This window comes from Ammospiza caudacuta, chromosome Z, assembly GCF_027887145.1.
Source record: "Ammospiza caudacuta isolate bAmmCau1 chromosome Z, bAmmCau1.pri, whole genome shotgun sequence".
In the NCBI taxonomy this organism is placed as follows: domain Eukaryota; kingdom Metazoa; phylum Chordata; class Aves; order Passeriformes; family Passerellidae; genus Ammospiza; species Ammospiza caudacuta.
In genome coordinates this window covers 21,534,491-21,549,890 of record NC_080632.1, presented here as the reverse complement: position 1 = coordinate 21,549,890, position 15,400 = coordinate 21,534,491, and the positions used below count along the sequence as shown (strand labels likewise).

General features: G+C 49.5%; 2 protein-coding genes across 2 annotated transcripts; both read right to left on the bottom strand.

Annotated features, from left to right (window-relative positions):
• Window positions 1-809: 809 nt before the first annotated feature.
• LOC131571466 (cyclin-dependent kinase 4 inhibitor B-like) lies at window positions 810-3,486 on the bottom strand. Its single transcript, XM_058824187.1, has 2 exons — window positions 3,313-3,486; window positions 810-1,106 (listed from the first exon to the last, which is right to left on the bottom strand). Exons 1-2 carry the CDS (start codon window positions 3,454-3,456, stop codon window positions 810-812), a joined length of 441 nt encoding a protein of 146 aa, XP_058680170.1. The 5' UTR covers window positions 3,457-3,486.
• Window positions 3,487-13,126: 9,640 nt separating this feature from the next.
• On the bottom strand, window positions 13,127-15,097 carry LOC131571604 (cyclin-dependent kinase 4 inhibitor B-like). The gene is made up of 2 exons (XM_058824381.1): window positions 14,924-15,097; window positions 13,127-13,406 (listed from the first exon to the last, which is right to left on the bottom strand). Exons 1-2 carry the CDS (start codon window positions 15,095-15,097, stop codon window positions 13,143-13,145), a joined length of 438 nt encoding a protein of 145 aa, XP_058680364.1. The 3' UTR covers window positions 13,127-13,142.
• Between the last annotated feature and the right edge of the window lie 303 nt (window positions 15,098-15,400).

Sequence of the window (15,400 nt, the reverse complement as noted above, 5' to 3'; positions counted from 1 at the left end):
ACAGCCACACAAAATGTTTGTAGTTCCCAAACTGTAATGCTCATCAGCGTTAAAATTTTTACCATTCAATTACTGTTACACCTTGGTGTTAAAACTGTATGTTGAGTGGGTTGGTGAGGGGAGAAGCTCTGGGGATTAATTAACTTTATAAATTATATGGCTAAAGTGTTCAGTTTTTTTGGAATGCAACAACATAAAAGGATCACAAGGAATACCTAAAATACAAAGATTTGCAAGGCAGTGAGCAAGCCAGTAAGGGAAACAGCCTTCACTATTTTGGAGTGCATAGGATACTCCAGCATAAAAGGATCTCAAGGAAAAACTAAAATACAAAGATTTGCAGGGCAGTGAGCAAACCAGTAAGGGAAACATAGCGTTCTCACTTCTCTAAGCAGTTTTATTGTAAAAAAAAAAAAAAAAAAAAAAAAAGGAAAAGGTGAACATTTACTTTTTTTCCCCCCCACTAGAGCACAAAAGGACCGTCTGGTGCTTGTGCTCTGAGCGCTGAAGAGTATGAGAGGGAGAAGCAGGAGAGCTAGTCTTGATTGTGTTTTGGATATTTTTCCTCTTTTTCTCAGGAAATAGAGAAAATCTCGGCGCGTGTCTTCTCGCAGAAGCGGGAGCCGGAATGGCACGGGAGGAGCCCTGGAGGTAAGGGGACAAAGGAGCACTCTTGCCAGCAGCACACGGACATCGGGAGCGCCGCCATCCGCGACGGCTCGCTGATGACGGGCGGCGGGGCTGCTCGCGGGGGAGGTGGGCTGCAGGGAACGCGGCGACGCGGACGCGGCGGGACGGCCGGGGTGGGGTCAGCGCGCAGCCTTCTCGGCGGCCCCCGCGGCTCCGGGCAGGGCCGGAGGGTCGCGCAGGTACCGCCCCACGGCTCCGTGCGGGCCCCCCGCCGCCACGTCGAGGGGCAGGCGGCCGCCGCCGTCGGGGAGGTCGAGGCGCGCCCCGGCCCGGTGCAGCGCCGCCAGCGTGCCCAGAAAGCCGGCGCGGGCCGCGTCGTGCACCGGGAGGCAGCCGGTGCGCGGGTCGGGGCGGTTGGGGTCGGCTCCGTGCCGCAGCAGCAGCTCGGCCACCCGCGGGCTGCCCAGCATCATCACCTGCGGGGAGAGACAGCGTCAGCGCCCGCCACAGAGCCCCCAGCACCGCCGCGACCGGCTTCTCTCTTGGGCAGTAATTCTGCTGTGTCGGCTCCTTGTATTCGCATACAGTGACAGCCGTTTGTGACTATCCGTGCGGATCCCTTCCAACTCGAGATAGTCTATGATTAGATGATAAATTAAAAATATTAGCTAGTGGTTTCAATACTAGGTATAACACATGTGCGTGTCCTGCTTCACATTTATATAATTTATATACATCGTGGTAGAAATGGTCCTTGTGGTGTGTGTATAAGCACATACATGTACGCACATGTTATACGCAGATACAGACCAGCTCTGTGTGCGTATAGATATATGCACACAATACAGACCCCGTTTATGTAATTGTATAATAAATAGTGCATGTATCTGTATTGTAAATATACTTAGACATACACATATATAAAAATATATTAAATTTATTTATACACATGAAGAGTTTGTAAATATTTGTATACTATATATACACACCATATTTTAGGGCAGTAAAGGACCTGAGGGGTCTTGCATTAAGGCTGCCGTCACTTAGAATGCATTATTGATTAATCAACGGTCAACACAGCAATGGAAAATTCAGCTGGGTGTGGCTCCTTTCGGCATTCGGTGTGGATGTAAAACTTTCCCTTCCTGAGTTTCGGACAAAGAAGTTTTTTCTTTCTTTTTTTTTTTCTCTCTCCTGTCTGTCTTCTTCTCAGAGTTGTGAGAGCAGCTGCTGAGCACTCACAAGCAGTGCACAAAACTTAACTGATGGAAAATTCCGAATGATAATGTCTAAATGGCAAATTCCTAATGACAGTCTGCTTTTCTGCCAGTAGCAGAAAATAACTTCTGGCAATATTTGATCATACACAACTGAACAAAACCCACAAAAAAACCCCAATCAACCAAAAACCAAAATAAATTTGTACATGGGGTTTTACTTCCCTTACTGTCCTGGTGATTTTCAGTGGAATTTTACCCACCATAAATTGTGACTTAATGCTATGAAAAATATCTTAAGACAATAGGGTTTTCTCTCAATTTCTATCTCCAGACTTTAGTTTGTTCACTTCAAATAATTTGGTTTATTTATAGTACAAGTGTGAAATACTTATGAATATCATAATATCTGATCTCCCGATATTAATCTTTCCCAGAAAGAAAAAGAGAGTCCATATAGTCGAATGTCAGCCATTTTGCAAGTTGCTGACAAGAGAAAGAGAACTTAGTCTGAAATGGAGAAAGGAAAGGGATCATTTATAAGAGTTTGGAGATTCTTTTAATCTGCAATTTGAACTTAAAATGGAAGTAACATGGATAACTTTCTGAGAGCTTTTCTCGGTAATACAGTTCAGAAAAATATTTCAGAATATTTAATGTAAAGTGCAAGGACCAAAATAGCTGTTCAGCTTAGCTGAGCATTAGATTAATCATCAAAGATATCGCTTAAAATAACAACTCGAAAAATCTTCCTGAGATACACAACTCTTATTTAAATCACAGAATATTAATCGTTCAATGAACATTTTAAAAGTGTCTACTTAAGTATGTCGATAAATGTAACACATTTTAAACTCCAAAACTGCCTGGAAAGCAGCTCTACATACTGGTACTTCTAGCACCTACTGCCACTATTGATTGATAGAGAATGTTAAAATCGCTACGACTAAAAGAAAGAAAAGAGGTGACTACTAATATATACCCAGTTTCAAGAAACAATTTTTATCAGCATAGTTTCTAGGTTCTTTGCTCATGAATATGCTAGAAAAGGACCCCACTTCGATTTCCTTGGGGAAAAAAAGACCTGTTCGGTCTTTTTTTTTAAAGAACTCGGTTCGGGTTACATTTTAAAAATCAAGACATTTGCTCGAAGTGCAGATCATTCCCCCAGCCTATCTGGATAGGTTATCTGGAAGCGGATTTTTCAGTCCAACTTCTCCTTTAGACTACCCCCTGGAAAAATTCGTTTGCTGCCAGCGGTTCCCCACTTGTCTCCATCTTGCGCTTATAGGACGGCTGGACTTCGCAAAAAATAAAGGTCACGTTTGAATTCAGACAGCTGCGGCTGGAGTACGGTTCCGATCACAGCAACAAGAGTTCATTCTAAACACAAAATGCCCACCCTTCCCCGCCGACGTGGCAGAGCACAGCTTCCCCCCTGCCCCCTACCCAGGGTACGCCGTACCTGGAGCGGGGTTCTCCCAAAGCGGTTGGTCCCGTTGGGATCCACGCCTGCTTGCAGCAGCCTCCTCACCTCCTCGTGGTCCCCGCGGGCGGCGGCGCTGCACAGGCGGTTGCCGTCGCTCCGGGGTGAGCGGGACCCCTCCATCGCCCCCCGCAGACCCGAGCCGCCGCTGGCTTTCCCTCTCCCCCGGCTGCGATCTCGCCCGTCGCTGCGACCCAGCTCGTCACTGCCACCCAGCTCCTCCTTTCCGGGGGGCAGCGGCCCCCCTCGCACCCGCTCCCTCTCCTGCCCGTCCCGTCCCCTCCCCCTCCGGGGGCTCCTCCAGCGGAGCGGGGCTGCCGTGTCCGCTCCCGCTCTGCCCCGGCTTCCAGCGGCCGAGGGAAATGCGCGCACCCGCCCGGGGCGAGGGGCACCGGCAGGGCGGCCAAGGACGGCGGGACGGCGGCAGCCTGGTCCCCGGGCACGGCACCTCGGAGGGCAGCCCGGCCTCATCCCCGCCTCAAGCACGGGCGGTTCTCGCGGCGTTTTTCTCCCACCGGGGAGAGGGGGTGGGGACGGCGGCCTTGCCCCCCCAGCCTCTCCCCACATCGGGGCGGGCCGCTAATGCAGGGCAGCGGGGCGCAGACCCACGGGCAAACAGCTTCCACGGCAGCTGCCTCGGGCGGGGCAGGTGACATGACGACATGTCGGCGACATGACGAAGGGACGGCGGACCTGAACTTTCCCGGAACAGAGAAGGGACTCTTTGCGCGAGTGATGGCTCTAGTTTCTATCTCTGAAAGGGGTCCTGCCCTGCCCGAACCCATCCGAGCGGTGGGTCGGGGGCCCATCCCTCCGTGCTGTGTCTGCCGAGAGCTGGCAGACCGGATGAGGAAGGGAGCCGTGCCCGCAACAAGTCTGCCACCAACCTAATGGCAGCGCATAGAAGAAGAGGATCGCTTCAGCCGGGCCCTGCCAGAGCCTCCCGGGAGCGGGAAAACCGCGGCGAGAGCCCAGCAGGGTAAGGTGCACCTCCAGCCGCGCAGCCGGAGGCTAGGCAGAAGAATCTCGCCTTGCAGCCATGAAAGATCCTCAAAATCCAAGCATCTGCTCCTGCCCTTGGCTTTCCGCCAGGCGTCTCCCCACGGCAGGCCCAGGCCTGCACACCCCCCCGCCCCAGGAGAGACCCCCGCGGCCGCCGAGTGGGAGCGGGTGGCCGGCACCCACGACCCGCGCCGCGAAGTTCTTATTCTGCTACCTCGAAGTTCCTGCCTCTCACAAAGGAGGCAGGGGGAATAAGGGTGCTTTACAGGGTTTTGTTTTCCCTTTTTTTTTGTTTGTCCTTTCCTTCCCCGCCCCCCCCCCCCCCCCCCCCGCCAATGTCAGTTCCCTAATCGCCTTTCTTATTTCATTTGCAGGAGAGCGGTGCGAGGCGGCAGAAGTATCTGCTGTGAAAATACAACCCCCGAAAAGCTCTGCATAGCTAAAAGAGAAACAATGATTATGTCTATATTTACTATTAGCCAAAAGCAGAGACATCCTCGGATGAGGAGAAATAAACACAGATTTATCCCTGAGTAGACAAGTCAGAGGTCCACTAAAATGTCTTAGTTTAGTGGCTTTTGGAGCCTCCCTTGCGAAGTTTCTGGGGCAAGTGGCATTGCAGGATCAGGGTCCAAAATTTGAGGTGACACCCTCGCTTGCCAGGGACCGGTGGTGAACTCCCACCACATCGTGTTTTTTCTACAATGCATGGTGCAAAGCAGGCCTTGGGACAGATAGGCAGTTAAAAACAAACAAATAAATAAATTTTAAAAAATTAAAAAATAATAAATAGGGTTTAAAGAGTGGATTTTTAGAAGTCTGTAAAGTCTAAGAAAGTAAGATGATCTCCCACCCAAAAGGCAAAGTATCTTCCAGTTCTTCTTGCGCTCTCTGACATTAATGATAGCCACAGAGATAAATCCAAGGAGAAAACCTCGTTGGTTATGTTCGTCAGGTGTCTTAAAATTTCAAATCAGTAGTGATGCATGGCAAGGTTGCAGGTATCACTGCCTAGCCTTGTTTTCTGTGAAATGGTATTGATCATGGATTTTATGCATCTGTATGTATAAGTACAGGAATACATATTTTTTTCTGAGTATATAAGCATAAAAATATGTGGGAGTCAATGACCTTAATTAAAGGTCTTTTCCAACCCAGTTAATTCTGTGAAGAAAAAAAAAAAAGCACACTGACATGTCAATGTGTTTGCAAATAAAGATGTCACTTCAAGTCAGAGGGCCTGTCTGTATCTCCATCTCCATCTCCACTATATTATGTTAAAAGCTAATAGTATAAAACAACAAATACTGTCCCATTAGTACGTCCCAACATTATTGACCCCCCAAATCACTTATCAAACTACTAGAACGTTTTTAACTCACAACATTTTAAATTACATTATTGAAATAATGGGATTTCTTCCCCCTCTAAAAGCAAATCTTATATTATACAATTCTAGTACCAACAAAAGACCTCAAATTAATCAAAACATAACAATACAGAGTCATATCTGAAGTTAGGGTAATAATAATACAGCCTATGCTAGTGTGTTTTGAGAAAGAACCTTGTATTGCACTTGTATCTCAGGGGGAGGGAAAAGATTCCACCTTTTCCCCCCAGCAAACCTTACTGCAAAGATACTTTCATTAAAAATATCTTTTTTGCGGTATAAAAGTAAAAAAAAAAAAACATGTTAAGAATAAAAAAGCAAAGATTTAAGAGAAGGAGTTAAAAAATATAAAGAATCATGTTAAGCAGTGATTCTGTCCTACATTTCTGCTCTTATTTAATTTTAGAATTATTATTCAGCCATACAGATTTTTGACACTGAAAACAGATCCATTTTAATACTATAGTACAGCAAATTGTTCTGAGATGTTTTGATAAGAGCATAAAGGACGGAAGAGGTAACTTTCAGTTAAAAAAGCAGCCATCTTATGCCCCATTTAAGGCTTAGCAAGTATTACACTTTCAATAACAACAACAACTAAAATCAAAATATTTACATTTTGTCTAACAAGTATTTGGATAATAGGTTCAGGAGTTAAATAAATACTATAAGGAGACAAATTAAAAAGAACATAATATTGGGATTTCCTAGCTTGTAAATAGGTAAAAAGCACACAAGAGAAGCAGGGGTAGGAGGTGCAACGGAGAGGTTGCATGGAAGAAACCTGTTTTTTATCTAAAGGGAGTGGGGCAAACAGTTCTGAGTAGTTCCGAGTTACACTAAAAAGGAAGAAATACCTGTTTACAGAAATAATTTAACAGTATCATTCTTTTCTTCCGTTTAAAGTGTCAGAATATTTGCAAAGATATATATTCTGATTACACATATTGGTTAAAACCAGGAAAATCTATCACCTTAATTTTAGTTGTTCAGAAGTCGTGCCATGGGGGTTGCTATTGAACTTAAAAATTATTGAAAAATTATCCTGAGCAAACAAAGCCAAAACCAAACTGCACACAAAAGCTCAAACATATCTCAGAGAAACTGTGGTAATAATGAATAAAAACTTCACAGAGTATATCTTACAATCAAAGATTGTTTAGCGTTGGAAAGGACTTCAGAGATAATACTTCCAATCCCACCCTCCCACCCTGCCTCATCCAGCCTGGTCTCAGACACTTCTAGAGATGGAGCAGCCACAATTCCATCATGTGTTACCCTTACAGTTACAAAACTATCCCTAGATACTGCATTTTCTGTAGGGGTTTTTGGTTTCGTTTTGTGGTTTTAGTTTTTTAAATTAAATTTAACACACACATATGTCTCACTCCATCCCAAGACCTTCAAAATGCGATTTGCAGTCTAGAGCTAACTGGCATTTTAGAAAAGCTTATTCTCCCTGATTAAAAGCTCTGGGGAGCAGAATTTAAAAAAAGAATTATTTATGGCAAATGTGGAAATAGAGTGAGAAAATAATAGCCATGCTTTCGGATCCATGAGGGCTTTTGACCTTGCTACAGAGAGTTTACTTCGTGGTGATTAGCACTCTCATACTCATGTTTGCATTTGAGATTCATGCCTTTCAGGTCGGACAGAGTTTATAGTTTCTTTTTCCCCCATTTAGTGTAGAATGAAGAAATGAGGCCTACTAAAAATGCAAAAAAAAAAAAGTGGCAATTTGAAGGCAACAATGAAAACTGTCTATATTTCCTGATTTATATATATATTATATAATATAGATATATAGATATATAGATATATATAGATATATATAGATATACGCATAAGTCATTGTGCGTGTATCTGTGTGTATGGCCCCACACTTTTTATTCAAATAGCATTGGAAGCAATCTAAACAGAGAGTGGAGCTAGAAAACTCTGAATTACTTTATCTCCACACCCTGAGTCTTATAGCTTGAAAGGTTAAAAATTTAATACATATATATTTACATGTATAAAATAAATGGTGTTTATTTTCAAAGTAATTTTGAGGCATTTCTACTTCTCTTCCACCTCTGCTCTTTCCAGGCTGTGCTGTGTATTAAAGGAGATTGTGGAATGCTCTAATAATTTTCTGTGAGGATTTTGCAGAACAATCCTCACATTCTCAGCAAAATGAATATTCACTTTAGCTTCAGTGTATGTCTAAATATTATTGTTGTTTTTTATGTGTGATAATCAATGCCACAACAATTTGATTTTGCACTCTGCAATAAGGAAAAAGTCTAAAACTGCCCGAGCCTCAGATGTCTTTCAAGGTCCTTCATACGAGTATATTTTAATTACTCTTTCTGACGCTGCTCGGCTGCTCTGACACTTATTTCCCATATTTTTGTAACAGCAAGGGAAGGAAAAGTAGGCCACTATATTTCACTGTCGTTTACAAGAGTGGAAAGTAACACACGGTCGGAAAACAGTGGCCATTTTCTCTCTTCAGAGCAATAGCTATGTTCCTTGTTTGCAAGAAACTGTCTGTAAAGGATGGGAAGGGGTGGTGGATTTATATTTTCGCAATAAGCTATACAGAAAACGTCTCAAAAAGTGGGAGGCAAGGCAGAAATAAGTTACAGTAACTTTTGAAGAACTGGACATTTCCTACTGCGAAAAAAAAAAAAAAAAAAAAAAAAAGAAAGGAAAGCCAAAAAACCAAACAGCACAGAAACTCCCCGCCTGTAGAAACCTAGCGTGTTTGCCGGTGCCATCTGAGCATGTGGCGCGGAGGGGTGAGCAGTGCCCCGGCCCTGGGCCGCCGCTGCCCCGTCGGGCGGCCCGCGCCGCCCCCGCGGCCCCGCTCCCGCTCTCCTACCTGGGCCGGGCGCTCCCGCGGCGCCTCCGCCGCAGGACCAGCTGCAGGGCAAGGCGCCGCGGCCAGCGCCGCCCCAGCGCCCCGAGAAGGCGGCGGAGGATGCGCCAGCCCAGCGCCCTGGCCCGGGGCCGGCTGCGGGCGCGCCGAAAGTGGACGGTGCACCTTATCCGCGGAGTCATGGGTGCGGGGAAGCCGCGGGCCCGTCACGCTACAAATACCTCCCCAGCGGGGCCGCACCGGTGAATCGGCCCTCTCAGCCTCCATTCATTGGAGAAGATTTTATTTATCTCTTTTTTATTCGTTCATTTTTTTTTTCTTTTCCGTTTAACTAATTTCGACTCCCCATTTCGCTTCACACCCCCTCCGTTCCCCCCCCCTCCCCTACACCCCGCTCTAAACTCCTCCCACGATGATGGCTCCCGCCTCGAAAAGCGGGCAAAGGAAGATTGGGGGGGAGGGGGGGGGAGGGAGGGAGTAGATCGCCGGGGAAGAGCACCGCCACCAGACGGGCGTGGGGACCGGCCAATCGCAGGGCGCTCCGAGGCTTTCAAATAAAGCCTTGACGACATCTCCTCGCCCTCCCCCTGCTCTGTCCCTCCAAACACACCGCCTCCCGCTCCGTTTGGGTTTTTTTCTTGCTGTTCCGTTGCTCCCGGACCGCACTCCCCCCGGGAAAACCCCGACGGGAAGAGGGGCCTGCGGCGGCCCGGAGCGCCGCGCTGGCACTCGCGAGAGCCGGCTAGCGGATCGCTGCCGCTCTGGGAGCGCGGGCCACCGCTGGCCCGGGCCAGCAGCTATTTCCTTGTCACATGGCCATTTGAACGCGACGCGGGAGCGCTGCGCAGCACAGCGGGGCGGGGGGGGGGCGCCGGGAGGGGGGAGAGGAAAGGAAAGAGGATCTCTGTTTCCCCGCGCCGGTCACCGAAACGGGTAATGAACGGCTCCCGCGCAGCCCCGGGCCTTCTCCGCTGCCGTGCTCCGCCGTGTCGGGCCTCTTCGCTTTCCTTTTGAAGGGTGAGGTTTTGGAGCGGGGTGGGGGGAGCAGCGGAGGGTCGCTGAGAAGCCCCAGGCACCTGCTGGCGCTCCGCTGCCCAACCGGCTCCGGGAGGCACCGGCGAGCTGCCGACACCCGCGACAGCGGGTTCTGAGCCAGCTCTGCCGCCCTGGGCGGTGGAGGGCTTACTGCTACCTCCCCGTCCCAAGAATCCTTCTGCTGCGCTGTCCCCCTCCCTGGTGCGGGGTACCTCCGTGAGAAGAGCGATGGGCAGGGAAAGCGTCATTTCTGCGGCGGGGCCCGGCTCGGATGGTCACGGCTAGGGGCGGCGGGGAGAGGGATCGGGGCAGCTCCGGGACTGCGCGGAGCCGCGGGAAAGGCGCCAGGTGGGGACGCAGAGCGGCAGCGCCTGGGAGGGGAGGGATGGTGAACATAAGCGTGTGCAACACCCTCTCACAACAAACATCTTCTCTCGGGTGGGCAAAAAGTCGAAATGTCAACAGAAGGTTTCTCCTGCCTCGGCTCGGAGTAACCCCTAACAACAATGCTGATAAGGAAAAGCCTGTAATCGTTTCTTTTCAAATCCGATTTCAAGCCTGGGAAACTTGATGGGCAAAATCGGAATCGGCCATTTCGAAATGAAAGCACCTTTCGAGAGAAGCTTTTTTTCCCCCCTCCCCCCGTTATTTTTTCCTCCTCTTCTCCCCTGCGATGACTTCTGCTTCCTGACCGGCAAGGCAAAATTCAGAGAAATGAATGCCTACCTGGCTGTGGGATGCAAGTGCCGGAGCAGTGGTGAGAGGACGGACCGACAGCTTTAGCAATAGAAACCGAACACCCACCAACGCTGAATGCATGGCCGATCCGGGGCTCGTCGTGCACGGGGTGCAAACCCTGCTGCAGAAGGGTGTAGGTGTGCTCGCACATGTACTCGGTCACAGCGACAATATTAAAAATAAAAATTGCCAATACACTGCCATCCTAAAAATAATGCTTTTAGGGCGTTCTTGATAAAGTGTACTGCTGATGCTGTTTGTTGTTAATTGTTACTACTCTTCTTTTCAAGGAGGACTCCAAGCCCTGGAGCCGCTGCTGCTGCCAGAAGAGAAGGTGTCCGTGGAAACTCCTGCAGCCAAGTGGGACCTCGCCGGTGATCCCCATGCTTCCATGGAGTGAGTATTCCCCACCATGTGTCTGTCTTGGGAAGGGGCTCTGGACCTACTCCATGAGGCAGATTTATAACAATTAGCTATTTAACCTTGCTGAGTTTTGAGGGCATACTCTGCTTATTTGATGCGGTCAGCCTAGCAAATTGTGCTGTTTCCCTGCCAGCTTTATAGAAAGTAACAGCAGTTATATAATATTACTATTTTAGTTGTTGTAGTTTTATAAGCCTTAATGGAAATGCTAAAAAATTGAAATAAAATCTGGTTCTTGGAGAAAATGATGGTTTAAAACAGGAATACGGTCCAATTGAGGATGGAAGTACAGTTTAACAGAACCTTACTGTTCTGTAAGGAATGTGGTCAGGCTCTAGCTTTCCCCCATCTCCACATCTGGTCGTAGCTCCATTCTGGTTCCCACAGGCATGGTATGCAGGCACATAACTGCTACATCCCCAGTGTTGTCCTTGGTTCAGCTATGCCATGATCTAGGGCAGAGTGCAGCGCAAATTAATAAGGTGTTATAATAACATATGTTGTTATTATAAGGTTACATGTTTTCTATTTATAGATATTTATAAAATACATGTCTTAGGCATTCTTATAATGAAAAAGTGTGAATATAGACTAAAGATAACATAAATGTTTTGTACATGTTTTATATATGTAAAATTTCGTTATAATTAAACCAAGAAGCATAATTATACAACTAAGCATATTACATATAAAATAATTAATAATCAAATATCTCACGTTGATGCATAATCATAATGTTTTTATATATGTGTGTTCTATATGTGTATGGTGTATATTTTATATAGATATTACATAGATGCATTATATACGTGAATGACATAACTAAATATTTTATAGCATGACAACACATACGAAGTAATTATAAACCAGGCATTGTATGAAATTACATTATAATAAACAACATGTTACAAAAAAGGTATATACATTATTTTTCATGTTTCTACATGAGATACGTAGGGGTTGGATACTCAGTAGGAATGCAAAACCAAGATAAATCTTTTTCACCTTTTCTACAGGTAGCTCTGCAAAGTGCGCAGTAATAGCGCTGGGGTATGACACCTGAACTCTGTCACTGCCTTGCCTGGCTTCCCTTTCTCAGCCGCTAAGGCACAGGACGTGAGCACAGCCCCACCTGGGTTCCTTGGAGGGAGGCAGGGTCTGTCGCTTGTCTCGCCCCGGCTGGGAGCGGCGTGCCTGCCTCCCCGCAAGCACAGCTCTCTGGGGGCTTGGGGACTCGCTGCCGTGACATCGGCTCTGCCCGCCTCCTCCTTGCACCTCGGCCGAGCCTGGGCTGCCGCTCTATCTTTTTCCTGGGGTGCTCGTATCCAACTCCCCCGCGCCGAAGCAGCCTGTGAAACATGTATTTGTTGTCGTAGAAATAACAGATAGCCCCCTCCTCGTTCCCCTGCCAGCAGCAGAGCTGTTTCAAAGGTTTCCCTGTTTCCTCACCGAATGTGTCACCTCCGGGCATCTTGGGAAGCACTGGAGTTGAGCTCAGATGTATGATTTTTGTATTTTCGTTTATGGCTGCCTTGGTTTCACAATCACGGGATTTTTTAGAAGTACTTTCACTCAGAAGAGGTCACTTGCGAATTGTTAAAACAACGAGGATACTTCAACTGAGGATACACATCGTATCAGCCTTTCAGAGACACAAATTTCTTTTTATTTTCTCTTTCCAGCTCCTATAGTTGCAGCCTACACAAGGAAAGCTAGAAGTGTGTAGCTGTGAGTACGTGTACAGACATGCATAGAATCCTACGTGCTTTTAATAAGGTATTTACCAAAGCTGCAATCACACCAGGAAGCGTTTGCCAGAGAAAGGCATATTGGCTTCAGCACCCCTTCAGATTGCTTTAACCAAAATCAAACAGGAAGCTGTCAGGTCAGGGAGACCCTGAAACCTCCCCCATCGTCTTCAGATGGAGGGCTAGCAAGCATGAGCGGGGAGCCACCGGGGAGCAGAAAGTTCAGACGCAGCCCCATCAAAACAGAGCAGGGGTTTATAGTACCGTATCTCTGTGCAGGGATTTTCCTTCATATTTCATATTCAATATCTGCTGTTTAATATTTTCACATTTAGTATTTTCTCACTTCATATTTCATACTTCCTACTTAATATTTCACATTTCTCTTCAGTGTTTGGACTCTTGTGTGAAAAAAGGGGCCTGGGGACGGCCATAGCATTTCCAGTGCAGGATAATATACAGTCATGAGCAAAGAATATTGTCCTTCCTGCATCCAGCAGGGAAACGCAACCCGGGGTTAGTCACAACATCGCATGAGTGCTGTTCCACTTGGTGTCCCCCGAGTTGGGCGTGGGCAATAAGTCTGGGGAGGGGATGGCCCGGGGAGAGGTTAGGCACAGGCCGGAGGGTCGCGCAGGTACCGCCCCACGGCTCCGTGCGGGCCCCCCGCCGCCACGTCGAGGGGCAGGCGGCCGCCGCCGTCGGGGAGGTCGAGGCGCGCCCCGGCCCGGTGCAGCGCCGCCAGCGTGCCCAGAAAGCCGGCGCGGGCCGCGTCGTGCACCGGGAGGCAGCCGGTGCGCGGGTCGGGGCGGTTGGGGTCGGCTCCGTGCCGCAGCAGCAGCTCGGCCACCCGCGGGCTGCCCAGCATCATCACCTGCGGGGAGAGACAGCGTCAGCGCCCGCAACAGAGCTCAGGCTTTCTCGCTCGGCTCGGAAGGAATGGAGATCCACAATGGAAAGGAGAAGAAAATCCGCCGGCGAGGCGTAAAGATCAGCTCTGGACGTGCCACGAACGGTGGAGAACACGTACCCGTCGGGGGAGTTGTGCCGCATTGGAAAACTCTCCTTTACCCACGCTAGGGGACAGGAGAGAACAGGTGGGGCAGAGAGGTGCGGGACTCCTGTCGGATGCGGGACTCGTGTCGGGGCGTGTGGATGCACACTGGGGTTGCTCCGCGACAGGAGCGGGAAGTCGGTAGGCTCGGAGCAGACGAACCGGGGGAAGGGGCTCGCCCAGAGAGTGCTGCCAGAGAAACCCAGGTCAAGTCCTGAGTCGCCTTGCACCGGTCCCCGTGGAACCGTGCCGGTGCAGCGGCGCGCGGGGGCCGCCGTCGTTCCGCTGGCATCGTGACACTTCCCTAGAGTGTCCTTGGCAAGGGGAGCGCGCAATGCAGGGAACCCACCACGTCTTCCCTCACCGCCAGGACGGAACGAACCTTTAGCCTCACCCGCGTGTCCAGGGCAGTACGAACGTGCCCGGCAGCCCTCCCCATCGGCCTCGCCGTTTTCTTAGTTGGGCTTCCCTAGCGCACCCAGCAGTGCGTTCAGCACAAGGGATAAGTCCCTGCCGCAAAGACTGGGGGAAAAAATCCCCAGAACAAAGAAAAGAAAAAGCACTGCAGGACGGCAACAAATACCTGTTTCGAGTGAAGGCACCGACATTTTGAGTCGGAGAGTGTTTTGCAAGCACTGGCAGCAAAACTTAAATATAGCTTCTCAGATTATTCCAGTTTCGTTTTACTTTGAAATTTTAAGAAAAAAGCTGTCTAGAACTACCTCGGAAACGAACTCAGCCTTTATAAAAGTAACCTCTACCACACCTCCGGGCACTACGTCTACCCACACGTTCAGGGGAGTGTAAAACGTGGGCAGACTGAGCCCCACAGGGATTGCTCGTTGTCTACCTGCAGCGTCACCTGGGCAAGGTTATCGCGACCGGGTATTTCTGTTCGTGAGAGCCGCCGAATATACTTTTTTCTTTTTTCCACAGGAGGGGAGACAAAACATACAGTCATATAAAGCAGAAGACGAGGTATAACGAAAGAGAGATTATTTCTACAAACGTGACTTGTTACATTTTATTGCACGTTTATTGCGAGATAAGCATTAAAGTTCTCGGATTTGAGTCATCCTATCTCAGTTGGTTCAAATAAAGTAAAGGGTTGCTAAGAGTAAAACCTCCCTGTTGCGGCCGTCACCGCAAAGAAGACTTTCTCGTTCCCAGAGAGGCGAGAAAAACCCGTCTGCCGCACCACCTCGACAGCGGCCGAGCACAGTGACGGGGGGCGGCCGCTTCCGGGGCACCGGAGGGCCCGGGGCTGCCGCCGCCCCCTCAGGCAGGGCACGGAGGGCCGCTGCCCTCGCCCAGCTGCAAACATTCCGCCTCCCTACCTGCATGGGGGTCCTGCCGCAGGAGTTGGCGGCGCTGGGGTCGACCGCTCCGTCCAGCCGCTCCCGGAGGCGCTGCGGGTCCCGGCCCGCCGCACCCCGCACGGCGCCGCAGCCGCCACTCGGCCGCCCCGAGCTGCCCGGGGCTGGCGGCGATCCCATGGGAATCGAGCCCATGGGAACGCCCATGGGAACGCCCGGCCCCGCCCCTGGCGGCGGAGGTTCCCGCGCGGTGCTGTCACCGAGGCCGCCTCCACCTGCCAGGATGCGGCGGCGGCTCCCGGCTCCCGTTTTGTTCCCCCAGCTGGTGCCGCCCGGCCCATCTCGGTGTCTTCGCTGGCCTCACCCTGACGGGGCGGAGCGACTGCGCAGCTCTTCGGCGACAGGGAGGGCCGGGCTCTCGCTCCTCATTTATGTTCGTCTATTATTTTATTCTCCTGAGGGCAGCAGCGTCTACACCAGTGCCTGACCGCCACGAGG